Source organism: Chelonia mydas, chromosome 2, assembly GCF_015237465.2.
Source record: "Chelonia mydas isolate rCheMyd1 chromosome 2, rCheMyd1.pri.v2, whole genome shotgun sequence".
Lineage (NCBI taxonomy): Eukaryota > Metazoa > Chordata > Testudines > Cheloniidae > Chelonia > Chelonia mydas.
In genome coordinates this window covers 198,618,660-198,644,958 of record NC_057850.1, presented here as the reverse complement: position 1 = coordinate 198,644,958, position 26,299 = coordinate 198,618,660, and the positions used below count along the sequence as shown (strand labels likewise).

Below are 26,299 nucleotides of genomic sequence, written 5' to 3'. Positions count from 1 at the left end.
CCAAACCAAGTGTCCATTGAAACGCATCCGCCACGCAGCCTGTCTCCGCCGCCCCGGAGGGATGGAGAGGGGCCGGGCGGCTCCTCCGGCGGATGTTGCCCGAATGGCCAGTTAAGTAGCGGCTGGGAGGCTCACCTGCAAAGCGGGCGGGCGGGCGCCTGAAGGTCTGCCCCGGGCTCTCTCCAGCGGCGCTGGCAGCAGCCTGTTGCATCGGCAGCGGGAGTTCCCCTGGGAGCCGGCTACCTGCGCTCTCCGCCCCGCAGGGACACTCGCCGCGGCTCCCCCTTGCAGGCGCGGGCCCTAGGGCGGAGGGAGCCTCGCCGCCGGCCCTCGCAGATTCCCGCCAGGTGAGAGCTCGGCCCGGCTTTGCCCCCGCGCGCAGGTGCCTCCCTCTGCTTCCCGCCGGGCTCCTTCCCTGCTCTGCCCCGGCCGCGGGCGCCCCGAGCCAAGCGCTGCTGTGGCCCCGCAGCGGGCGGCTGCCGGTGGGGCGCCCGCCAGGCCGGTGGCCTGCGCTTAGCCCCACGCCCTTCCCGGCCGGGATCGGTTCGGCCCCTCTGCAAAACTTTCCCCGGCCTGTCCCCCCAGCTGGGGCCCGGGCACCCTCCGACTTGTCGCCTCCCCAGCTGACTCGCCCCATTGGAGCCAATTGCCGCTGGTGGCCGAACTCAGCGGCACCTGGCTGGTTCCCGGGGACACGGGGCCCGCTGGCTGCCCTGCCCCGCGCGCCCTTACCAAGGAATACGACACACTGCGCCTGCAACCCCCCGGGGTCTCCCGCTGCGCGCGGGGGCAGCTTCTCGGGCGCGAGGGATGCAGCCACTTAGCGGCGGATCCTGTTCTGCGCCTTCCCGATGCCTCGCTGGTGTCCGGCCTGCGCTGCTCTAAGCCCGGGCTAGCGAGCAAGGAACCTGTCCATTCTTAACCTCTCTGTTCACCCCACTTTTAGAGGCAAGCCTCGTGTTGCGGTCCTGGCTCTGAGTTTGGCTGTGTGCGCGCTTTCTGGTTTACGAGTTGGGGCTAAACGGGCGCTGTCTGTAATGGCCCTCTCGCCCTCTCTCTCGGTGGCTTTGGCCTTGCGATGTAAAGCAGGAGGGCAGGATCTTGTGGGATGGAGACCCTCGGGGCATTGGTGGGTGCGCAGTTAACCCTATGTGCATCGAGAGGTGAATAACCTTTGGCGGAGGATCAATTGCACAGATAGGGGAGGGGAGAGCTTGGCTCGGATAAAACCTGAGTAAGAAGTCCATCTAAAATTCAGTTCAGCCTTTATCTGGCCTGGTTCTGCGCCTGGCGCTCTGGTTTAGTGAAAGTACTGAAGCGTTGTGAAAGGAGCTATGACTTGTGAAAATAGTGGCACTATCACAAGACCTTTGGCTTCGCTCTCCCAGAACAAAGAAGCCCTCCTGACTTCTGCTAAGTGTCTGACTCTCTGCTTGAAAAGTTAAAGCAAAGGCCCCTCCCCAGTTATTAGTGATCTGCACACGTGCAAAAACTTGGGGTAGGGTTAATTCTCCAAAGCAGGGGCTTTTATGGACTCCGAATGAATAGATTACTCCGCTCTTCGCTACTTTGTGTTTAGGTTAGTCAATCTGTATCAACCCTATCTTTTAAATCCGGGAAATGGTGGTGGTTTGCGATACTAAGAATCTGTGAGAACTTCTAGGGTTTATGACAGAATAGCAGGGACTTGTCCGTCCTCAGTCTGGAGTTGTTTGCAGCAATGTTGTAGCCCTGCTGATCCCACGGTATGAAAGAGACTAGGCAGATGGCCGAATTGGTCCATAACAAGATAGTACCTCGCCTACCGAGTCTGTCCTGACTGTCATACGAAGATCCCTGCAAAATAGGGACCGGTCTGGAGGCCTGGTGTGCTCCTAATGACCTAAGTGATGGTTGCTTGATCCATCAGGAACTGCAGGGGCACGCTGGAAATAAGCTCTTTCCTTGCGTTAGCCTTATTTCCAGTGCTGTGATCCTGAGTATCTCTGGAAACCACAACCCCCTTCACTGAGACAGCTCACCCCCGTCTGATTCCCGCAGTTAGTGTCCCCACCCACTCAGGTGATAGAGCCACCTGGGGCAGAAGGGGATCTCAAGCCCAGCCCAGTTCCTGTGGCAGCGGCTGGCATCTAGTCAGCAGGTAGGTTCGGGCTCAGAGCCAGCCCCCGGGTAGAGAACACCCTGTGTGACTCGGAGCAGGGCAGGCTGCCTGCCAGCCTCGCCTCGGGCCCTCTCCGTCTCCCCCTGCCCAGCCTGGTCAGTTTCTCTGCTCTCCTGCCCTGGCAGCTGTCACTCCCTCTCCTTTCCTCCCGCACAGGAGCCGCGCCGCGAGCGCCCCGGGGAGTTCCCTGCCTCGCAAGTGCCCGCAGCCCAGGTGAGCCGAGCCGGAGCAGGGAGCGGCTGCCTCCTGCCCCGGCGGCGGTGGCTGGGCGCCGGGAGAAGATGGCTGACAGCACCGCGACCACGGGCTCCTGGTGGAAAGCGCTGACCAGAAGCAGGAAAAAAGCCAAAGAGGGGCTGGTGGCCGGAGCGCCGCCGCCCCCGGCTGAGCCCGCCCTCCCGCCGGCGCCCCCCGGCCCGGACTCTCGGGAGAACCAGCAGCCCAACTTCAGCAGCAGCGAGCCCAAATTGGGCGAGAAGCCTGGCGCCGGCGGCAACCGCAGGAACCTGAAGATCTCCCACTCCGGCCGCTTCAAGGAGAAGCACAAGGTGCGAGCCCCTCTGCTGGCCGAGAGCCCCAAGCTGTTCGAGGGCAGCGCGCCCAGCCACGCCAGCGAGGAGAGGCAATAGCTGAGGCTGCGTGCTGCAGTCCAGCCTCCGTCTGACCGAGCCTGGCCCCTGCAGCCAGTCCCCCAGATCTCGCTCTTCCACCACCCACGGAGTCACGGCTCCTTGTGGGCTAGAGGAGGAGACACCTGCTGCTTTGGAAACGCCTTGGGTGCCCCTGGTCGCTAGGAGGAGGCCATCTCTCCCCGGGGGGCGCGGTGACCCCGCTGTAACCAGGCCAGGGACGAGCCTATTCTCTCGTTCGGATTCCGAATTTTGGAAACAAAAATAATCCCAGCGCCCTGTGTCTCTGTTCCTGGCTGCTGCACTTTGGACTGGACTATCACCCTCGCTGGCTGGAGTTGACAAGTGCTGCCCTGCTGCTTATTTTAGGGGGTAGAGCGGGATACCTTTCTTGATCAAAAATATCTCGAGCAAATGGGGATGAGTTTTAATAATGAAATAAAGGTGAAGTGTAAATGCAGCTTTCTTGGTCGGAATTGAAGGTGCAAAAACGCTACAAACTGAGGAAGACAATGCACTGCCATAAATTACTAGTGTGCTGTAGATTAACAACGCTTATAAACCAAAGTCTAGAAGGAGCATAGGAACATGTTCAATTACATTCACGTTAGAATATAATATGTTGTAGTGTCAGCAACAGGGCAACCTATGTCCCTCCAGACGGCAGACTCCCCCCTTTGCAGTAGCTTTTCCAAATAGGTGGCTATCCTTTCTCAGTTTTCTGACCAAGGGGATTGTTCATTGCTCTAAAACACTAAGATAAACCCTCTTTTTAAAGGGAGTGAAATCGAAGTACTCTTACCTAAGTTCAAGGCCAAGGACTTCCCGGGGTACCTGTAGATCTCTAACAATCATGGTCCTGTTTGCCTCTAATAGACACGTCAAGCAAAAGAGTAAACAAATCCCTGTTACATTCAGTGAGTTATAAGTGGGTTATTGTAAGTGAAAGGCGCTTGGGTTCCCCTGGTCCATTTAAGTGTTAGGATTTGCCTCTTGCATATTTGAATAGAATTTCTCTCTCCCTTCTTCCTCCATCCCACCAAACTTCTAGGTAATTATAAGCAAATGCTCAAGAGGTGAATCTGTAGTTTTCTTGTAGAGAAGAGCTGTTCAGATTTGTCATTCAGCTCCCTAAGGAAGGTACACAGTGCATTAGTAGCATGGTTCTCCAGTAACTGATGGTTTCAATCTAATGAAACTCAACCAAAGAAAGTAAGTGATAAAAGGTAAATACCTTTTAGGGAGAGAATAACCCTGCTGATGCTCAACAGAGTTGTGTTTAGTATGATTGCAGCCAACACTGAAAGCAAGAATGCCCATGAACATGTAAGTGGTTATTGGTAGTGATGGTGGTAGTCTTAGCCTTTATCCCTATGCAAACAAGCTCAAGGTTCCCAATGTTTCTGCTGGTTGCAATCAAACATGAAGTGGAAGTACTGATTCTCCTAGTAATTGACATCTCAAACTTCCCTTGAGTTTTCAGAAAGACCCTGTTACAAAGCAAACCATGAGCCAAAACACATCTGCTGAGATGTAAAGAGGAAAACTAGAGTGGAAAAATGTCTTACCTATTTATAGTATCTAAGGTAAATAAAACTGGTTTTGAAAACCTAAAACGAAACTAAACTATGCATAGTCAAAATCACTTTCCATAAGTGAGACTAAAGACAAATCAACGTGGCAGAGACTGAAAATTCTTTCCCAACATATTAGAAACTTCTAAGAATTAATGTATGGTTGTGATATTTAATAGGCTTTAGTCAGTCCTCCTGAAATTCCATGTACTATGATTTCTGAGTAACCTTAGTCTAGATTAACCAAGTAATTTACTGTTCCTGAAGTGGGACAATAGCATACGCCTCTTCAGAAGAGTAAATAGTGAATGTTATAAGTAGGTGGTCCGTTAACCTTCAGATGGGGTTATGTCTGGAGAGCGTAAAGCTATGTCCTGCTGAAAAGAGGCCAGGAAAGCCAGACTTCCCAGTTCTATTGTGACAAATTTAACTTGCTCTGTCCACCTCTGGGGATATTTAATTTACAGACTTTTAGAAATCTCTTGCCTGAGTAACTCTTCTACCATCACACAACTTGGTCAGATCAATGACTTTATAACAGTGCACTCTAATATTACTTTATGCTGTTAAAGTAATATTAACATGCACTGTAATAGTGCAGCATTTGTGGAAAAAAGGCTTAAATGGGAGTTTCCCTTCCCTTCCCATTTACTGTTTCTAGATATAGCAGTCCCTCCTTCTCTCCCCCATCCCTGCCACAGCCCACCTTTCACACATATGGACTCTATTTAAAAACAACCCCCCTCCACTGACTTACAAAGAGGAGTCCTTTTACTACAAGATCATAGAAATCTCTGGGTTACTCAGTGAATTTTGACAAGTGGCCCGCTGCTGTTTAGAAGTAGAGAGCGCAGTGCCAGTGCTGGCCTATTGAGGGCCCTAAGTAGGAATATTTCCCCTTCCACCTCCAACACATAATAAAAAGTGAATGGGGGCCCCCTTGAACTGCTCTCGGGGCCCCAAGCAATTGCTTAGTCTGCTTATGCCTAGTGCTGGCTCTGTTCATGTTACCTGAGCTTATCAAATGGGCTCCCTGTCCTTGTTAAGGTGCAGCTGGATATTGAGAGAATGTAACGCTGTGTCCTGCTAAAAAGAGGCCAGGAAAGCCAGTCTTCCCAGTTCCACTGTCACTCTATTACAGGAGTGGGTAGGTGAGATTCTGTGTCCTGCAAAGTGCAGAAGGTCAGAGTAGATGATTATGATAGTCCTTTCTGGCCTTAAAGTCTATGAAAATAGCATCAGAGTACAGCTAATTCCTGCACTGCCTAGGAGAAGTCGGAGAAAGGAGGGAGAGCCATTGTTGATCATTTGTATTTAAGGCCTGGCAAATCCTTTCAGGACAGCAAGAAATTTAACGGGATGTAGTGCTGATCAGTGGGGCTTCCACTTCTGACTCTACAGCTGGCTGACTATGTAATTTCTGACAAGTCACTTAGGGCCTCTGTGCCTCATCTATCTTGTCTAAAATGAGAATAATCCTACAGTTTGTACAACATTTTGAGATCAACAGTTGAAACTCCCTAGACAGCCACAAAATATTATGTTTGGATTCTTTGTTGTTGTTATTGTTAGAATTCAGCTAGGATGTTCAAAATGTTGCTATTAGTGTTTAATACCAGTACTGGTCAATATCTGACCAATTGTCAAAGTCCCATGTTATAAATGAGTAAGAGCTCAGAACAGGGTCAGACTGTGAAGTCATTTTACCCCCAAACAGCATGGATAGCAAGAATCTTCCTGTCTTTAGACTGCCCTGGAGCGGGGGGTGGGGAAGAATAATTCTGTTTTCCAGCTCAGTCAAGCCCTTTGCTTCTCCACTGAAACTATCAAAAAGAAAAGTGCTGTCGGTGTTGATGGTGGCTTTTGACAAACTGGATTTATCCATTAGAAAATGAGCTGTGACCATCATTTCATTGCACAGAGGCCATCAGCTTCTAGGTGGTAATACATTTGGGCCACATTTCTAGAGGCAAAAGGTTCCATATCCTATTACTAACCCCCATAACCAATGAACCCACTGGTTTAATTAGCTTAAGTGCATCGAGATTTTACACAATGCTAGAAAATATGTCATCATATTAATTATGCAATAATTGTATGGAATTCTTGTCACTCCAAAGGAGGCTTTCTTTCCAGTTTAGAGTGGGTGAGTGGGCAGTGTTGGAGAACACTTGGTCAAAGACAATGTATTTCTATGCAATAAATGCCTATGGGGGGAAATTGTATTCAAGATACTTATATATTCCCCTTCTTCCTGCCCCAACTTTTTATAAAATGTATGTTAAGAAAAGAAATCCAGGAAGTAGGACAACTTTAAAAAAAAAAAAAAAGTAACTGCAAAGAGACAAGAAGATGAGGTTCAATTTAACTCTGCATGGTAGCATTGTAATTACTCCTAATCTAAGTGTCATTAAGAATTTGAACTGATTAAAGAAATGAACTTTTTAGGATGAAAAATCAACATTCAAAAAATGAAAAGAAGCTTTATTAAGAACCTTGCAAAATGTTACCTTAAAGCCTGATCAGTCCTGCACTGGCTGAACTAAAGACAGAAGGGGAAGACAGGGTTTAACTAGCTGGTGACTCATTCCTTGCTATTATATGCTCGTCAGGTGGCTGCTCACTCTTGTTGCAAAGAAGATTGGGTAGGGCAGTTGGAGGCTCCCTTCTCCACATGTGGAGGGTGACTTCACCTGAAAAAGACATATCTGGCTCTTCTGAAGCCCCAAGATCTGCAAGAATTTAAAGGAATCAACATCTAATGCTGCTGAGATGTTTGTACCTGAGGATCTAATGTAAGAACTGTAAAGGGATAGATGGGACTACTTGTGCACTTTATTGCTTCTAAATTATATTTGTATAGTTCAAATTCGACTTGTTTTACATTAGAAATATGAGGTCTTGTTTTTTTGTGTGGAGAATTAGTGGGATAATATCACAAGAGGTTGAAATCTGAGCAGCTATATTCCCAACCCAGAATTGAACAGAAGGATCAACATGCCCTGGCTATCCTTTGAGAGCAGCAGCTCAGCTTTCAGCCTCTTGTGATGTCATGCCCTCTAGTCCTCCAAAGTGTTTGGCAGCAAAGCTGGGAAGCCAGCTCCCAGTGTTTTTCTTCTTTAGTTCTTCTTTCTTAAGAAAGAATCTTTGGTGCAGAATTTCTACATTAGGAGGCACAATCCCCCGCCCCCTCCCATCATATCCTCCTTTATTCCCTCTGATATTCACCTAAGGGTCCTTCCCCCCTGCCCTACCACTAACCTATGGTAAGCCAGGGTGGAGTTTTGCAGGGTTCTGACATTTCCCAAGCATCTTAAAAATAGGAATAGATCTTTGGATGTAGACTTCAAATAAAAATTAAAATGATCAGTAGCTCCATCCAAAGAATTGAATTTAACATTCATATTTAAATACTTTATCTCAACAAAGCAGTATGTGTGCATTGGAATACAAACTTATAACAGCCTTAGGCCCTGATCCTACCTGAGTACCTTTACTCAGATGAGCAATCCCCCCTGAAGTTAATAGGAATCCTCACATGAGTAAAGATAAATGTAAGACTTTGCATAGTTTGGGATGGCAGCTCATAATATTTGACACTTGATACATACAGTTTATCCATGCCAGAAGTATTTTGCTCTTGTGTGCATGGCTTTCTTTGCCATGTCTCCTTCTGTTTTGTATCTGCAAGAACACCTCTTTTTCAGTTTTGATCCTTTCCCTTATTCCTAGGAACAGCTCACTATTGCTTAAGTAACAACTGCAGCCTCTAGCTCACCCTTCGCCCTTATGCTCTGAGCATTCAACACTGAGTTAAAAACTCAGTCCTTTGGGCCAATAACAGTTAAAGAAATACAAACCTACACATTTGTTCCAATCAGGAAATAGGTATACTGTCCATTCTACTGTTGCAGACACATGGCTTTTTCTTTACACCACTGTTTTTCCATTCCAGGCCTAGAACTCAATTTTGCAGGTCCACGTTTTGTCCCCAATCTTGTAAACGTTTACACAGGTGAACCATACCATTGATTTCAATGTGGCTGGTCAAGAGCACAAAGTTATTTACATGCATAAGTGTTTGCAGGATCTGGTACACAATGGCCAAGAAAAAAAAAAAAGAGAGCTCAATTTTACCCTTCCTTATAGAAACTGTTTTCCTTATAGAAAATTTTGCCAGTGATTTACATAAATGGAAGCTGAATTGAGACTTAAATTAGGTGCTGTAAATACACCTACCTAAGACATATGAATATTTTCCCAGGTTTGCAGCCCCTTGTAATTGTATAACTCCAGAGGTGTTCTCCATGACTGGAGCTTCTAAAAAAGCTAAGTGTTGGCCCCAACTGCTCTAACATAAGTGGGAGCAGAGTTAGAACAATGTTGCATGCTTTTGAAAAAAAAACCTTTAAATGCTACCGGCAGACTCCATACTCAGTCCTGAAATTGTTTAGTAAGGTAGAATTTTATTTAAATGCAATAGTTACAGGTACAGGATAAATTTTCAAGGGCAAAACTCAGAGCAGTTCATTTCAAATCGTTTTAAAAAGGACCAAGAGAAGTTTCTGGAAACTGACTATTGTGGGTGCAACCACTGTCTAAAAGAAGGGGACAGACTAAAATGGGTTTTTGGTTTGTTTCTTTGGTGTGATGTCAAGATTGAGCATGGTGCATGAGGTGATGCTGTCTTTAGCAAGAGGCATAAAACCACAAGTAGTCCTTCTCTTGTGCATGAAAGAGAGTCTTAGCACTTCCTGCAAGACTACGGTGGTATCTCCTGTGTCCTGCTTGATTCCAGTTTGAATAACTATATTCAATATATTGAAATTCATCTTGTTCATGCTTTAGCTATAGCAGGTTTTAATACCATCCCATTGTCTGAAATGGGAAACTACTATGTCAAGAAAGCAATGTACAGCATTATAGTTTCAAACACTACTGCCTGTCTCTCTGCAACTTCTTATGTTGATTTGAAAGCTGAAACCTAGAAACACTATCTTTGCAATTACAGACAATCACTTTTCCCTTACGCATTATGTAGAAGTCAATATTATTTTTCTGTGATTATGGTTTACTGTACAGGCGATTTTGACAGTTGATTTAATGCACTATTCATCCATTTGAATAAGCTTTCCAGTTGCTTTTTGTTGTACCAAGGGAGAAATTGGCCGTGTCCATCAACTGTAAAATTTTAGGCTTCAATAAACTTTAAGGATGCTTATACAACCCACCTCACACCCACACACCCAACTTTAATAATACTTAGCAACTTGCATAGTGCGTTACTTCTCCATAGCACAGTGGTCTGAACATTAATCCTTATAACACTCCCAAAAGTAGATAAGTATTATCTCTATTTTACAGGTAAGTCTGTAGGGCCAAATTCATATCTTATATAAGTAGCTGCATCTCCACTGGCTACATGCATCTTGTATTTGCTATTGTCTGAGAATGGAAACTAGACTAGATGGAAGGTTGCCTCAAAAAACCAACTTCTAATAAAATGTGGATTCAGAGTCAGATGAGCATTCTAAAATGTTTGGTCTCTACCTGAAGTGATTATCCAAACCTCTTGAAGTTTGCCCATCACTTATCCACATAATAAAGTGCAGATGCTGCATATCTCTAGCAAACAGTTCCTGATAGACCACATATTATAAAGTATGGGTGTGATTTTAAAATGTGCCTGAAAGACTTAGGAGAACAAGTCTCATTGACTTGCAGTGGGACTCATGGTCCTTAGGTCTCTTATTTAACATATATATAAAAAAAAAGGCTTGGTATAACCTAGGGTGAGAATTTAAACTGATTTAATTATACCAATATAACCCTCCTTGCAGATGCTCTTATTCCAATATAAGGCTGTCTCTACATACCACACAGACTATGCTGGCAAAGCTATGTTGGTGTTGCTATGATGCTAGCATAACCTACCGTGCAGACAGAGCCTACACTGATGGAAGGGATTTTTCCATTGGTGCAGGAACACTACCTCCTCAAAGTTACCTATGCTGATGGAAGCACTCCTCCATCGCCAAAGCTGCATCTCCACTGGGGGTTAGGTTGGCATAGCTGTGTAAGTGAGGGGTGTGGTTTTTCCCCACCCCTGACTGACACAGATACCTTGACCTGACTTTTAAATGTAAACCAAGAGGGCCTTTTTTTGGGGGGGTGGGGGTTAGTTTATGTCTCTTGGGTAGAGGGTTAAGCTTAAATTGAAAGAAGGTCCTCTTATTCTGTCTGGAATAAGTGTGTCCACAAAGGGGGTTATACCAATATAACTAAGCCTATGTCACTTTAGTGCCAGCTGGGTATGACACTTTTCCTATCAAAATTATCCTCATGACAAGTATGTTAATAAATGCTACAGCACAGAGCAGTCACCATTGGGTTAATAAATAGCACATGATAGTTTACCATAACGGCACATACCAGACGACTGCATGCTAATGTATGAATTTCTTTTTCTGTGTTTTAAAGCATTCATGCTCAAGGGAGAGTTCCTCCCCCTCAACAGCTATTCTTGCCTTCCAGCTGCTACTTGATCTCTTCCAGCTCTTGCGCAGAATTCTTCCTTAAAGAATCTTTCAGTGAAACTTTTTCAATCAGGCTGTAGTATAACATTTCTGCAAAGCCACTGTTCCTTTGTTCTCTTTCTCCAGATCGGGTTGTACTTGTAAGCAGCTTTCTTCATAAACCCAAGAGAAATCTTCTTTTTCCTTTTGTCTCTATTGAGGGAGAGAGACCAAAATCCCAAGTCAGTTATAAGCCCTGAAATGTGTGTTTTTCCAGTGTTTTGATATTGGTTACTGCCATGGTCTTTACCTATTCCCCTGGCCAGCCAGGAAAAGACACACCCTCAGTCAACACAATCGAAAGCCATTTAAGTAAAAGCTCTTCAAATGCTTTAAAAATGTTTGCTTCCAGCAAATCCCAGTGTCAAGCAGCAGTCATTTGACACCTTTCAAAAGCAGCCAGTGTAGAGTAAAAACAGCAGCATGATTCTATTCGTAAATCATTTTTAGGTTTGAACTGCTATCATAAAGGCCTACGTTATGTTTCTGAGGGGACGTGAGGGGACACTTGCACGGGTTTCATTGGTTCTTTCTGCCATTTTCTGATTGTATAGTGGCTGCAATATATGGTACCAAGGATTGTAAGAATTTTACTCTCTCTCTCACACACACATGCGTGCACACACACACACACACACAGTAGTGCAAATATAGGGCTAAATTATCCGGAGTCCTTGCAAATGTGGTATTTGTATGCCCACATAGCACCTAGCTGGTCAAATCTGTATGCAAATACTTCACTTGTCAGTACACATTGGGTATTTGCATGGGTGAGCTGACATGTGCAAATCCACATGTGATATGGCACGCATGTAACCTTTGAAAATCTGGCCTTTGATGTCTCAATAAATGCTTTTAGGTTTGAAGGTTTGAATGGAGAATCCCTTGAGAGTTCAAGGTGAAATACAATGCAAGCAGGCTCTGAATAGAAAGCCCAGTGTTCTGAACCTGCCATACCTCGTCCCAGGCTGTTACAGGAGTTCTGAGAGAGGAAGACGTACCTGCTCTAACAGCAAATTAAGCATAAAGATTTTAATCTGACAAAAAGCTATTTAATGGAAAGTTTAAAAATCCTGGGGAGCCTGGAGAGCACAGTTCTATCTTTTCTGCTAAAATCAGAGGCAGGGCTCCTCTTCTCCTTGGTTTGTGGGGGCAGTGCTGTGGTCAGCCGGTGCCGTGCAAGCTCCCCAACCTGTTTCAATCTATTTTAACCCATGATTCAGTAGCCTCATTTTGATGTGTTATGGTGAGGTTCACTCAGGGCTCAACTCACAAGGCACTTGGAGAAGTGCCAGTTCTGCTTGATCAAACAATTGCATTAGCTTATTAAATATATGGAGAGGCTGAGGGCAAATACAGAAGGGATTCCCCTTGCCCATGCAATAAGCATCTCTGAGTGTGGGATTGGGCTCTGAAACTCCCCCTTGACTTCAGTGAGACTAGAGTTGGGCCATTGCTGAGCACTTCTGAAAGCTTCACCTTTAATGTTTGCACATTATAGAGCTCAAATGAAGATCTGTTTCTTTTATGGCAATTTAGTGGACACACTTTCTTGCTCCTACTAGTAGGCAATTCACTTGCATCTTGGTACTTTGAGGGGAAACATACCCTTGGGATTTCAGGGTATACAATGAGCTGGCAAGTGGCAATTGCAGCTGTAGTGAGCCAGTGTCTTTTGCTTTAAAGAAGGTAAATGCTGGAGTCATTCTGCTGGAATCCTGAATTGGAAACCTCATTCTGCATCCTAGATAGGGACTGGACTGGAAGAAGAGAGGTCGTTCTTGGTGGAGAATTATCATCTCTGGAACTCATTCTCCCTTGTGGTTTTTCAGAGCCCAACATGATGGCCTGCAGGGATGGTGCAAGACCAGTCTGTTTACCCAAATATTTTGCTTGAGCCAGGCAAGTGGGTCATCTTTTTTTCCCCCTCCTGATATTGGTGGCTAATAGCCCTTTCTGGGTCATTTCCATCAGGCTCAGTGTCGTGTTTGCTCTCTTATTGGTCACTGCAGGCAGATGTTTTTTTCACAATGTGTTTTTGATCTTTCCTGTGACTTTGCCTAGATGCTCTAAAAAATAACTACACCTGATGATGTGGCTGTGTTGCTTCACCGGGTAGTTGTGCAGTCTCACCCATCCCACAGACTGAAAAGGTTTGAACCCAGTCAGTACATAAGTGAAAGACTGCCATGGAATAACTGTCAGAAGAGGACCGAGTCATTCAGTAGGTGGCACTCCTCCTTCCTCTGTTAGTACTGAAGCATGGAGTTGAGGGCAGAAAGATGTTATCTGAAAGATGAGATGTAAAACTGAGGTCCTGATAATGTGAGAGACAGGGTGAGTGAAGTAATATTTGTTATTAGACCAACATCTGTTGGTGCGAGAGAGAAGTGTTCAAGCCATACAGAGCTCTTCTTCCTGATAAAGTGTCAGTATTATTAAAGTTCCAGTAGCTTGCCTATGTAAGGTACTTACATTGCTCCTATTACCATAGTATTTGAGTACTCCATGACCTTTAGTGTGTTTATCCTCTGAGGGGAGGAAATACTATTATTCCAATTTTACCCATGAGGCGCTGAGACACAGTCAGGCTCCTTGAGTTGGCCCCAGGAAGTCATTGGCAGAGCAGGGAATGCTTTTCACAAAAAGAAGGACGGTCCTGATTAAATTCCAAATTTGTCTGATAATTTCTTGGTGCCCTCCCTAACTTCAAATGAATCTTGCCACATCCTCTTTACTCTGTCATGTAGTGCTGCTGCATGCTGTTATATTTCTGCTACATTTCACATCAGAGGTGGCTGTGTTTCTGTGAATTGCGTACTGATTCCTATGCAGACAATCTGCAAAGTGTTTTGGGATCCCTCCGGATAAAAGATGCTGTATAAATATAAGTTGTCACAAGAGTGCCTATTAGGTTTCTGACAGTGGCTGTGGTCTCATGGCAGAAATGCAGGCACATGCACTGGGTCACAAAATACATTTAAAAAATTATCTTTGTTTGCCTGGTGTTTGATAAAGTAGGTCTGAGATGGCATGTCACACAGTGCAGGCTGGCTGGCATGTCACACAGTGCTGACAGATATATAAGATTGTACAATGTTCAAATAATATAAATATTCACCACAATTATAAAGCAATAAAAGTGATCTCCCCACCCCTGGAATAGGCTGGTCTGACAAGCTCTTAGGTCCGCACCCTTAATTGGAAGGAACTCATGTCCTATTGAAGATTCTAAAGTCTGTTCACCTTAAGGGACTAGCTGGTTCCAGTGGGTAGCGCCTCTCTTGTTCCAGTGCTGTTTCTAGTGGCTCCCCAAGCTTGGGCCTTGTCTACATGGGAAAGTCTTTGGGGTATGATTTTTAAACCAATAACCACTAATAAGAGTGTCCACACAGGAGGAGGAAGGTTATGCCTGTTTAAGTATATCTGTGTAACTGGTAAAACTTTCTTGCTAGACCTAAAGCCTAAGATGGCTCACTTGGAGTGGGGTCTGTGAGGGTATGTAGACACAGGGATGAAAAAACCCATGACCCCGACTCAGCTGACCCAGGCCAGCTGCGGCTGTGCCAAGGAGCTTTTATCCCCCTGTAGATGTACCCTCAGTCTCTTGTAAACAGTGTTCTTCAACGAAGGACACAGTCACAAAGGAAATCACTGAAAATGGATCCTTTCACAGAGGTTGTTAAAAGAAGGCCAAAGAATGTAGGCTATATTTATGGGATGGGGGATTCTATCCTGGGAATCAGTGACTCTGAAAAAGATCTGGGGGTTGTGGTGGATAGTCAGCTGAATATTAGCTCCTAGTGCAACACTGGGCCAACAGGGCTAATGCGATCCTTGGATACATAAACAGGAATCTTGAGTAGGGGTAGAGAGGTTATTTTACCTCTGTTTGACACTGGTGAGACCACTGCTGGAATGCTGTGTCCAGGTCAAGAAGAATGTTGATAAATTGGAGAAGGTTCACAGAAGAGCCATGAGAATGATTAAAAGTTTAAAAATAACGTTTTGTATGGATAGACTTAAGGACCTTAATCTATTTAGCTTATCAAAGAGAAGGCTAAAAGGTGACTTGATTACAGTCTGTAAGAACCTACATTGGGATCAAATGTTTGATATGGGCTCTTTGATCTAGCAAACAAAGGTATAAGAGGATCCAATGCCTGGAAGTTAAAGATAGACAAATTCAAACAGGAAATAAAGTGCCAAGTTTTAACAGTGAGGGCAATTAACTATTGGAACAATTTACCAAGGCTCATGGTGGATTCTCTATTATTAGCAATTTTTAATCAAGATTTGATGTTTTTCTAAAAGAGATGCCTTAGGAATTATTTAGGGAAAGTTCTGTGGCTTGTGTTATACAGGAGATCAGACTAGATGATCACAATGGTCCCTTCGGGCCTTGGAATTTATGAATGTGTGGAAAGGAGAAAAAAATCACCAGGAACAGTTAAATTAAGAGGAAAGAACAATCTCCTCCACTCCTGGGATTATTGGGTGAAGCTGGGTCATGCAGGAGGTCAGGTATCATAACACCCACTTTTGCAACTTATGGGCTCTTAACATCTATGAACTTTGAAATGGAAGCTCAGTCAGCCCCTTACCATGACACTCTCCTCATCATCCTGACAAACCAGTTTAAAAATACGCTGATTACAATTTTATTTGTTGGACTACGAAACAGACTTTTCTTATTGATACTCTGCCAGGGATGTAACTTGCCCAAAGTTTTTCCCCCTCACACTTCATTAAGTTTTTCCTCTCTGAAAATTCAGGAATGGAATTCCCTCTGTTCTTCAAAGTCCAGGAATACACAGGTGATCCCACCATCTTGGTACCTTGAGGGGACACCCTTGGCATCTCAGGTACATCAAGTTGACAATTGCAGTTGTACTGAGCCAGTGTCTTTTACTATCAAGAGCAGGGTATGACTAATAATTTTGGCACATTTGGGGCTCCCTCTTGGCTTGTTGGGCCCAACAAGAATCTACAGGTTTCATGGGCATTCTACAACCATCTTTCATACACTGGTCACTATAATAATATATTGGGGTGAGGAAGAGAATATTTTAGCTCTTCTGAAAATCAAAAGCATGGTAAAATAGCTTAATAAGGGGCATGCCCAGGCTCATTGATTTTGTTAGATTTCACACACACGGATTTAATGTGAAGGTTATTTAACTTGGTGCTTGAGTCATTAAAATGAATGAGTTTTACCATGTCAAAATATTAAGAGCATGAGACCTTTTAAAAACAGTAACTGGCCTTCCATCCTGCCCAATATGCTGGTCTGGTTTTGGACCCCACTTTCCCCAAATCTAGGTGGGCATTTATACTCATTTATACCCTCTGTTTGATTCACCTTCCCTGGTAACTTATTTCATAGTGTGTGTGTTTACTATTACCCTCTGTTCAATTCTACTGTAGATTCCTAATGTTTAGGTTATAGGTCCCCTAGTTTTGATTCTTTCAATGGTATGACTTTCTCCCCAGGATTTTTTAAAGTCAATTCAGATGTTTGAATAGCATATGTTTCACTTACTGAGAACCTTTTTTTTTTTTTGCTTGATATAAAGTTTTGGTGTATGTAATCAAGGATAATCCTCAATACACTCAAGGATATATGTCTTCAGATCTATTTCCAGTAGAAGAAGCTGTTCCCACAAGACAGTAGTGAGATACATTATGCAGCCTCCTGATCAGCAAAATGATAGAATCTGAAGTCTTCAGAGAAGCCACCTGCAATGGAGATCAGAAATCTTGAGAAAGAATTCCTTCCACCCCAACCCAAAACATGAAGAAAGCTAATTCCTCAGTACATTCTTCATGCACTTGCTTCGAATGTTCTGAACACTGTAGAGTGTTAGCTATTAATTGTACCATTGCTAAAGGGTTCATTGAGTAGGAACAACAGCATCTGAGGAATAAGACATAATGTGCTGTGAGGTATTTACAAGTGTGGTAGGTATAAGCACACTAGTGAAGTACAAGACATAACGGAATGTCTTCAAAAGTACATCTGTTATAAAACACAGCTTTGGACATACATATTTAAATGTGGCCTTTACACTCTTTGACGGACAGGCAATCTGATTTGCTGAGGCTATAGCAAATTGGCAACAAAATGGTGTGCTGAGCTGAGACTCACTATGTGCTTTATTGTGTATGCATTATGAGCCTGAACTAGTTCCCACTGAAGTCAACTCCTGTATTAGGATTCTAAGGAATATTTGGACTACAATAAAGTTGATTCTGATTCTCAGCTGATAGGTGACAGGATGTTTTATTTCCCAGTTGAGAAAAGCTGTTGGAGCAAATCGGTCTTCCTGAACAGTTGTTCTCTGGTTTTTGAAAATCTGTGGGGTGGAGTTTTACCAATAAGTTCTAGATAAGCAGAGTTAGGCCAATGCTGAGCACTTTTGAAAATCCTATTCTCCATGTCTAATCATTGAAACAAGCATTCATTTTGAAGTCAATGGTAAAACTCCCCCTGATTTTCACAGAATCAGAGTTGAACACTTTTGAAAATTTCACCCTGAAATTGACGCTATTTTCTTTTATTCTATACATTCTCTCCTCAGAAAATCTAGATTTCCTGGTACTTCTAGAAAATGAGCTGTCATCAGTGCAGGTCCCTTATGCCACTTCATGTTTTTGGAATATATGATATCATTAGGCCACAAGATTGCATGGTCCAGCAACCTGCTTTATGTGAATGTGCAGTTGTTAGTTCATACATTTAAATGAGCACACATTTGAATGTGTGACTGAAGGCTATACATTCAACGACAGGCACTGGGATATTTATCAGTATTTTCTTTTTCTTCTCTTGATTCTTCTTCTTTTAAAAAAAATCAGAACAAAGCGTTCAAAGAGAAAGCACCATGCTAATGTGATGATTGAGATTTTAAATGCACAAAAGGTCATTAAATTCAAAAGTTAGGATCCCCCAGCAGCCATATCTTATAAACATTGGGGGAGAGGGAGAGAAACAAAATTGATGCCACACAGAAATATGAAATACTCCTTATGCACATAGGTGCCAAGTTACAGTTGAATCCTGTAGGTCACAATGACATGCACTACAAATCAGATTTATTTATTTTTTTGGCAGTTTAACAAATTGAGATTGAGGGTTTATCCACCCGATAATGGATATCTCTGGGCACTGTTTTATGAAGATTCCATAGAACTTGTGTGCAGTGTGTCACTGTATGGCAAACATTGCAGGAGAGCTATTGTAAAGTAACATGATTTGCTTATTATCTGCACACAGTCAGCAATTAAGTAGCAGCACTGATATATTGATACATCATGTTATTACTATGGTAATAAAGGTCAAGCCAAAGTCTAAATGCTAGCACCTCAGATGTTTCCTCAGATCCTGAGTTGAAGATCCGACTCTAGGTCTTTTGTTAAAAATTGGCCTGATTTTAAAAGGAATGAATATAGCACACCCTAAATCTTAGGGATGGGCCTAAACCAATATTCTGGGCCTGGTTCACTTTAGAGTTCATAGTTTAAATGTATCTCTAGAAAAGGTAACTCCAAACAGCTCAATATTGGAAGGCTCAGATCTGGATCCATATTTTTGAATTCCCAAGTCTGGGAATACTCAGAAGTAGAGCTCTGGTTTGGCCAATTATAGAGAGATGCATTCTTGATTTAGATTTAATTGAGGCTCATCTCTACTAAAGAGCAATAATACTTTGCATCTACATAGCACCTTTCAGCTGGGACTCTCCAAGTGCTTTACAAAAATTAGTTCAGGCTTACAATCCTCCTGTGAGGTAGGCAAACATTACACCTTTTTTGTTTTGTTTTGTTTTTGTTGTTTTTGTAGAAAAGAACTCCATGTAATTTTCTAAAGGGGTTTATGCTCTTCCATTAGAAAACAAGACTTGGGAAAAGGCACTTTCTGTGTGTTTGGATTACTCCTCTCCATGAGGCCCTGGTACCCACAATAGCATGTCAATTTCTCACTATGCAATTTAAGGATAGCAGTTGTGGAAGCCAGTAAGCTGAAGGAAAGGCTGGAACAAAGGTGGCCTTTACTATACTCCCACTTAGCTGTCAGCTTCCAATTCTGAAAATGTATGTTTTGGCTCATCTAGAATATCAGGGGTTGATATGTTTTTTTAACAAGCAGGCCTAGAAGGTGGCACCACGTGCCACTTTCCAAAAATGTGCATGGCCAAAGTCTCAGCACAAGCTGTCTGACCTAGTGTGAGATTGTAAGCAGCATACAGGGAGAATGAAGATTGCAGTGTGGAAAAGGTGAAAGAGGAAACAAAGATAAAGCTAGTATGATCTTGTCAGCTTTTGCATGCTAAGCAGGGTCATGACTTGGATAGGATATGCCCCAGAGAAATCAGAGAGCAGATCTCAGCACTGAGACAACCCTGGAGCATGGTAGTAGGGGGCACGGTGCTATTGCAGCGCTTGGCCAAAAGTGACTAGCGATTTTAGGTGCCTCAATTTCTAGGTGACTATCAAAGGGCATGATTTCCCTGCAGCACCCTTCTGGATAAATGTGGGTCTGCTGAGGGCTGCCTCAGTCTCCCTTTCATTCAGGATCCCTTAAAAAGTCCACACAGTCAAACCATTCCCCCTTTTGGAGTCCAGTTTATTAAGTCCTGCACAAAGTCTTTCAAAAGAGAAAAAAGTACAAAGCCTTCACCCCGGTTTCAGATGTGCCCAACCCCTCCTCCCTGAGGGTCTTCCTCCCAATATCTCTTGGCCTTTTTCACACACCTTCCCCACTGGTGTTTTCTTTACTCTCTGCAGTGCCTCCAGGCATCTGCCACACACATGCAGATGTCTCACCCTTTATAAGGCCCAGATGCCTTCCCTGAAGCCAATAGTGCATCAGAACCTGCTGCAGTGGACCCTGCTCCCTCTTAAAGGGTCCTGTCATCCTGCAACAGTGGCCAAAATAAGGTACTTTGAACTGAAGGGGCCTGATTTTCTGAGGGGGCTTCTCAGCACTTTGTGAAAATCAGGCCCCTTTAAAGTGTCTCAAGTTGGGCATCAAAATCTTGAGTCGCTCTTGAAGATATAGGCTGTTGTCTTGGCTGTGTCTTGGCTGACAGGTAAAATCGATTTCTCTCTCTTGCTCTGAGGGATTTCTCATTTGCTCATCATTGTGATATGTATCTACAGGATGATAGAGGATCATTCAAGATCTCCATGCACTATTTCCAGTAAATATGTCAACCCCCTGATGTTCTGATCAAATTCTAATTTTGTTAATTACATTTTGATTGCCTAAATTCTACTGAACTGCAGTTAGGATTAGTATTCTTCTTCACCTCCGAACTGAAACTGTTTTGTTCTCTTGCTGCATATGGCTATAAAGTTGCTTGTTCCACTCTAGAAGTGGCTGCATTGCATTAGCTGGTGAATGACTCCTGAATATATAATGCGTTTGGTATCCTTTGTGTTATATTTTCCACACACAAAGTATCATTATGTGCTTCCAGTCAGGAGGCTTAATTTTAGATTAAGGAAAAAACCCCAAATGTCTCAGGGGACAGAGAGAGGACAGTGTGACTCCTTCCCTTTTTAAAATCTTCTATCTGGAATGCTTCAAGCACTTAGTGGAAAGTATTCAAATTTACAGGGGCAGTGCACAGAAAACAAATGAAAGTTGCATAGCTACAAACATCATAATTTGGGATAAAAATATATAAAAATTATATATAAAAATATAAATAACGTGACAGTATACAGGTCCTAGGCGGGGTACTGTACAATCAATTTAACAGAGCTCTAAAATAATTTAAAATGGCAATTAAAAACAAACAAACAAAAACCCTTGCTTTGAAAGTCAGTGCAGACTTTGTATTATGAACAGTCCAAAACTGAGGATCACAGTTAGAAAAGTTCAAGGGTAGAATTTTCAAAGGCACTTAAGGGTGTTTGACACCCCACTACCGTAGACTTTCAACAGGAACGGGGTACCTAAATCCCTTAGTCACTTCTGAAAATTCCATCTCTGGCTCCTAGGGTCTCAAGATTGTTTTCAGGACAAAACTAAACAGCTTGCTGCTTCATAAGGCATTCAAGGAACATGGTCCAGTATGCTAGTCCACAGCCATTCAAGGCCTTGGAAATACTGTAACTAAGAAGACTTTAATATTAATATGAAACTATTCAGGAAGCCAGTACAAAAAGTTTAAAATAGGAGTGATAGGCTGGTTAAGATAACTGAATGCTTGTAACAATGAAAACTGCTGCATTTGGAATAAGCTGCATCATAGAAATAACAGTGAAAATGAAGAGTTACAGTAACTTCAATCTCTTTGGTCACTCGATTTACAGACCTAAAAGTGGCAATTCTTGAACAAAAAAAACTTCAAAAACAGATTCCAATGAGACACTGCTGAATTGGAATTAATTTGCAGACTGGGTACAATTAACTTAGGCTTGAATAAAGACTGGGAGTGGATGTGTCATTACACAAAGTAAAACTATTTCCCCATGTTTATTCCCCCCCCCCCCACCTGCTACTGTTCCTCAGACGTTCTTATCAACTGCTGGAAATGGCCCACCTTGATTATCGCTACAAAAGATCCCCCTCTCCCCCCGCTCTCCTGCTGGTAATAGCTCACCTTACCTGATCACTGTCATTACAGTGTGTATGATAACACCCATTGTTTCATGTTCTCTGTGTATATAAATGTCCCCACTGTATTTTCCACTGCATGCATCCGATGAAGTGAGCTGTTGCTCATGAAAGCTCATGCTCAGATAAATTGGTTAGTCTCTAAGGTGCCACAAGTGCTCCTTTTGTTTTTGAGTAACTTACAAATTAGTCTATATCCTCAGTGAATGCAAGATTCCTATAATTTTACTGACAATCCAATTGATGTGCCTTGATCTGTCAGGGTGTTTGTATGAAAACAAAAAGACCAAAAGCCAAATGAAAATTAATTGACATCTTTAGTTTGTCCAGTCGCTTAATTTCTCTCATCCCAAGAGCTGGATTCAGATCTCTCCCCATGGATATTGATGTACTTCCAATACCTTAACTGTGGGGGATCTCTTAAAAACTATCCTTCCTGAACCCAGTGTCCCAGGTCTGTAAGTGTTCCTGGAGAGGAGAATTTAAGCAGTAAGGTCTCTATTCTTTTTTTCCCAATTTGAACAAATGACTTTCTCATAGCCAAGGAGGAAGGCAGCATAACAGCATAATGAAGAAGGCAGCAATCTAGCTTGCTGAGCATAAAGCCATGAATGACAACTGCAAAATCTGCAGTAAAGAGCAATGGCCAAACCTTGTGAAGAACCCAGAGATAACAGCTACTCTAGAAACTGTCCCAGCAGTGGTTTGCATGGTGAGAGAGAAAGCCAGAGTAACTCAAATGCCAAGCTTGTCTCCATGGTGTTTTCCTCACCCTCTCGGCTCTTCTCAGTGCCCACAAAATCCATTTGTCCTATGCAGCCTGAGCTGGCCAATCATTCCTTAATCAAATAGAGATGCTAATCACGCAACTTGCTTTACAAATAGTCAACTGTAAAGCAGGCATTGCGCAAAGCCAGTGAGCAGGAATGCAATGAGATTACATACACAGCAGAGAACAATACAGTTATAATAACTTACTGCAAATGGCCACATAGTTTGGAAAAGATTTTGATATACGGGAACCCTACCCAACAAAGTTTCCAGCAGAGACTAGGATTTTCTTGCTTTCACTATTGCTTTTTCTTGTTTAATACCTTGAATACTGTGTTGTGACATGAACAGACTAGGACCAAGCCCTTTAGGATAAATAAGGTATAATGGCATCTGCTTTCTAAAGACACTTGCCGGGTCAGTATTATCAGTCTCTTCAGTATGTGTATTGTGATCACTATTCTATATGTTCTAAAAGAACATGCATTACAATCTGTTCAGATCTAACCAGACTAACTAATAAGAAAACAAATGGGTAACTGGGTGTGGTGCCAACCTTTGCTCATGCTTTGTTTGTTTGCAGTTGTCAGGAAGCGGGCTGAACCATTTATCTTGTTCAGTGAAAACCATACACTAATATTTAATTGTAGTCACAAGGAAATGGGCATGTTCTAATAGTCACTGCTTTAGTTATGGAAAGGTAGCAGTCACCTGGCGTGTAATCTGCATTTCATTGGTGGGGCTGTGGAATCTTTAAATTGTCCCTCAAATATAGCTGTCAAAGTGTTCTTTGTTAATATTTCAGTATTTCTGATGTGATTAGGCTCTATGATGGTGTCCCCTGAATAGATATGTGGACACAGTTGGCAATGGGCTTTGTTGCAAGGATAGGTTCCTGGGTTAGTGGTTTTGTTGTGTGGTGTGTGGTTGCTGACCTATCAGTCCTTATCCTCAAAGGAAACCCACACAACACTTTCAAAAGCTGAGCTTGTGAGCATAAATTCATTATTCTATTAAGACCATGATTTTTAGTGTCTAGTAAAGACACTAGTTTATTATAACAATCTGTAACCCACTAACCCCCTCTTTTTGACTACAGGGGTGTTAACCAATCACTTCACCTTGAATAAAGAAAAGGAGTACTTGTGGCACCTTAGAGACTAACAAATTTATTTGAGCATAAGCTTTCGTGAGCTACAGCTCACTTCATCGGATGCATTCAGTAGATGCATTCAGTGCAACTGCATGCATCCGATGAAGTGACCTGTAGCTCACGAAAGCTTATGCTGGGTACAATTAACTTAGGCTTGAATAAAGACTGGGAGTGGATGTGTCATTACACAAAGTAAAACTATTTCCCCATGTTTATTCCCCCCCCCCCACCTGCTACTGTTCCTCAAACGTTCTTGTCAACTGCTGGAAATCGCCCACCTTGATTATCACTACAAAAGACACCCCCCACCCCCGATGCATCCGATGAAGTGAGCTGTAGCTCACGAAAGCTTATGCTCAAATAAATTTGTTAGTCTCTAAGTTGCCACAAGTACTCCTTTTCTTTTTGTCAGATGTAGAGTGATGGCTTTATGAAAAGTGTTCACCCACAGCTGATAGGGTGTTTTTGACTTTTATCATTTTCCTGTGTGATTCATCTGAGAGCACAGTGTTTGTCTGGTTTCACCCACGTAGTTGCTATTGGGGCATTTAGTGCACTGGATGATGTATACCACATATTGTGATAGGCCAGTGTAAATCTCCTAGAACTTGAAAGGTGTGTTGTGGGGGACATTGATCATTGTAGCAGTGGAGATATGTCTGCACGTTTTGCATCTGTTGTTCTGGCGGGATCTGGTGCCGCTTTGAATTGGTGTGGAAATCGCTTCTGATGATGAGCTTGGAGAAGTTGGGGGGGGGGGGAGGGGGGTTGTTGTTTGAACGCCAGAAGAGGGGGTTCAGGAAAAAATTCTTTCAGCAGTCCCCATCGAGTATGGCTTGTAGTTGTTGATGATACCTCATATGAGTTCTAGTGTGGGATGGTAGGTGACAACAAGGGGTGTGTGGTTGGAAGGGGTTTTATTTCTGTATTGAAGCAGGTTCTCTCAGCGTATTTTGGTGGCCAGTTCCCTGATGTGATCAACTTCTCTGGTGGAATGTCCTTGTCTGGTAAAGGCAGTTTTGGGTGTGTTAAGGTGTATATATATATATATATATATATAGACTTTCTCCTTGGATAAAAAATATTACCTCACCCACCTCATCTCTGTAATATCCTGGTACCGACACAGCTACAACAACATGGCACACATCATCAAAAACTAGTTATTTTTACTAGAACATGGACCGCTCTTGCAGTCCTGCTAAGGCAATGCGAGGCTTGTCTGTACAGGCGCTGGAGGACGGGCTCCTAATTGGACAACTAATACTTGAAAACATGTTAGTTCAGCAAATGCAAGAATCCTGAAGGAATACAGCACTGCTTCTATGTGGACAAGGGCCTTTTAAGGCTCACCTCATATAGATATTCATAAATTCTGCCGCAGACCCTATGATCACATGGAAACTCTGCATGCTGAAACTCAGAATTTCTAGTCCCTTCTAAAGGGATTTCCCCATATCTGTCTGCCTAGTTAGGCACTTTTGGGCTTCCACCACTGTAATGCCCATGGAAAGGTTGATATGTCCCAACAAATGGACTTGGGAGCTCACCTGTAATGAGGCTTATTCCCATCACCCGTTAGGCAAAGGGGTTAAAAGCCAATTAGGGCACCAGTAATTGATTGTTGCTTGGGGGCAGAGGTCGGCAACGATCACTAGGCACCTTCCCTTATAAGGGAGCTCAGGAACTGCAGAGGCTGTCATGGAGAAAACCCAGTAGAGTGTAGGTTAGTGGACAGGTGGAAGAGTGGTGAGTTCAGCACAAAAAGGAGATGCTAGGAGGGTTGAGGGAGAAGCCAGAGGCCTCAGAACCAAGGGGAGGTTGTGTTAAGCACAAGCTGTGGGGAAGCAGCCCAAGGGAGCTTGGAGGTAAGAAGCAGCCTGGGGAAACAGTAGCACATCTGAAGAAACAGACTAAGCTGTTTAATACAGGGCCCCTGGGCTGGAGCCCAGAGCAGAGGGTGGGCCTGGGTTCACCTACCAATCCCTGAGGAAGGGGCATGGAAGCCACCAGCAGGAGTATTGAGCCCAGGGTGGGGTGGAAGACTGACACCAAAGGCTGAGTGGAGGAATAGCCCAAGGGAGTGGAAGGCTCTCATGTGTTGGGATATCTTGTGATGTTTCAGTTTAGACCTTTCCTTACCCTGGAAAGGGATTGAACTTTGTGACTTGGCTGAGTCTAAGCCACAGAAGACCTGGTGAGAGGCAGGTGGCCTGAAGGAGGTACTAGAGATGAGGGCCCCTTGTGGTATTACACCCTGACACAAGGGGATGCAATGGGTAGTGAGTACGCTACCTTATGCCATCATCAAATGTAAAACTATGCTGGCCTTTGTTCTTTCCAGATCTGGGCAATACTACACAGGCAAGAAAGAAAAAATGATCCTGCCCTTGCCTACTATGTAGTTGAGATTGTTGGATTATATTTTTAAAGTACTGTAGAATGAAATCAAATGTACTGACAGTGTGGGTTGTACTGCTAACAAGTCTTTGTTGGCTTTGTGTTTATTGGTCAAATCTTCTTTTTGAGATGATATCTATATAGTTCACTTAGTGTTACACCATTTGCTGTATGGAAGTAAAAGAGAGAGAAAATCAGAGAGGGGTGAGAGAGAGATTAGCTAATTTAAATTCTCTCACCTGGATAATTTGTTAGGTATTTCCATATATATTTACTTTCTTTATAATTCTTACAGTAAAGTAGCATACATTTGGGACCTGTTGACATAGTAGGGTCTCTTTGGAGAGCAAATAACTATACAGCGAGAATAATAATATTTGTGCCTGCACAAATTTGTTGGTCTCAACAC

At 43.5% G+C, this 26,299-nt stretch overlaps 1 protein-coding gene and 1 long non-coding RNA gene across 2 annotated transcripts; both read left to right on the top strand.

The window, feature by feature from the left end:
• The first annotated feature begins 357 nt into the window (after positions 1–357).
• LOC122464701 lies at positions 358–23,515 on the top strand. Its single transcript, XR_006288978.1, has 3 exons — positions 358–1,886; positions 10,067–10,071; positions 23,470–23,515. It is a non-coding gene; the product is annotated as an uncharacterized LOC122464701 (long non-coding RNA).
• Positions 2,319–3,250, top strand: PRR15 (proline rich 15). The gene has a single exon (XM_037891640.2). The coding sequence runs from the start codon at positions 2,443–2,445 to the stop codon at positions 2,788–2,790; it is 348 nt and encodes a 115-aa protein (XP_037747568.1). The 5' UTR covers positions 2,319–2,442; the 3' UTR covers positions 2,791–3,250.
• Positions 23,516–26,299: the final 2,784 nt, after the last annotated feature.

Excerpts from the sequence above, each read along its gene's own strand:
- PRR15 (XM_037891640.2), top strand. The coding sequence starts at position 2,443 with ATGGCTGACAGCACCGCGACCACGGGCTCCTGGTGGAAAGCGCTGACC.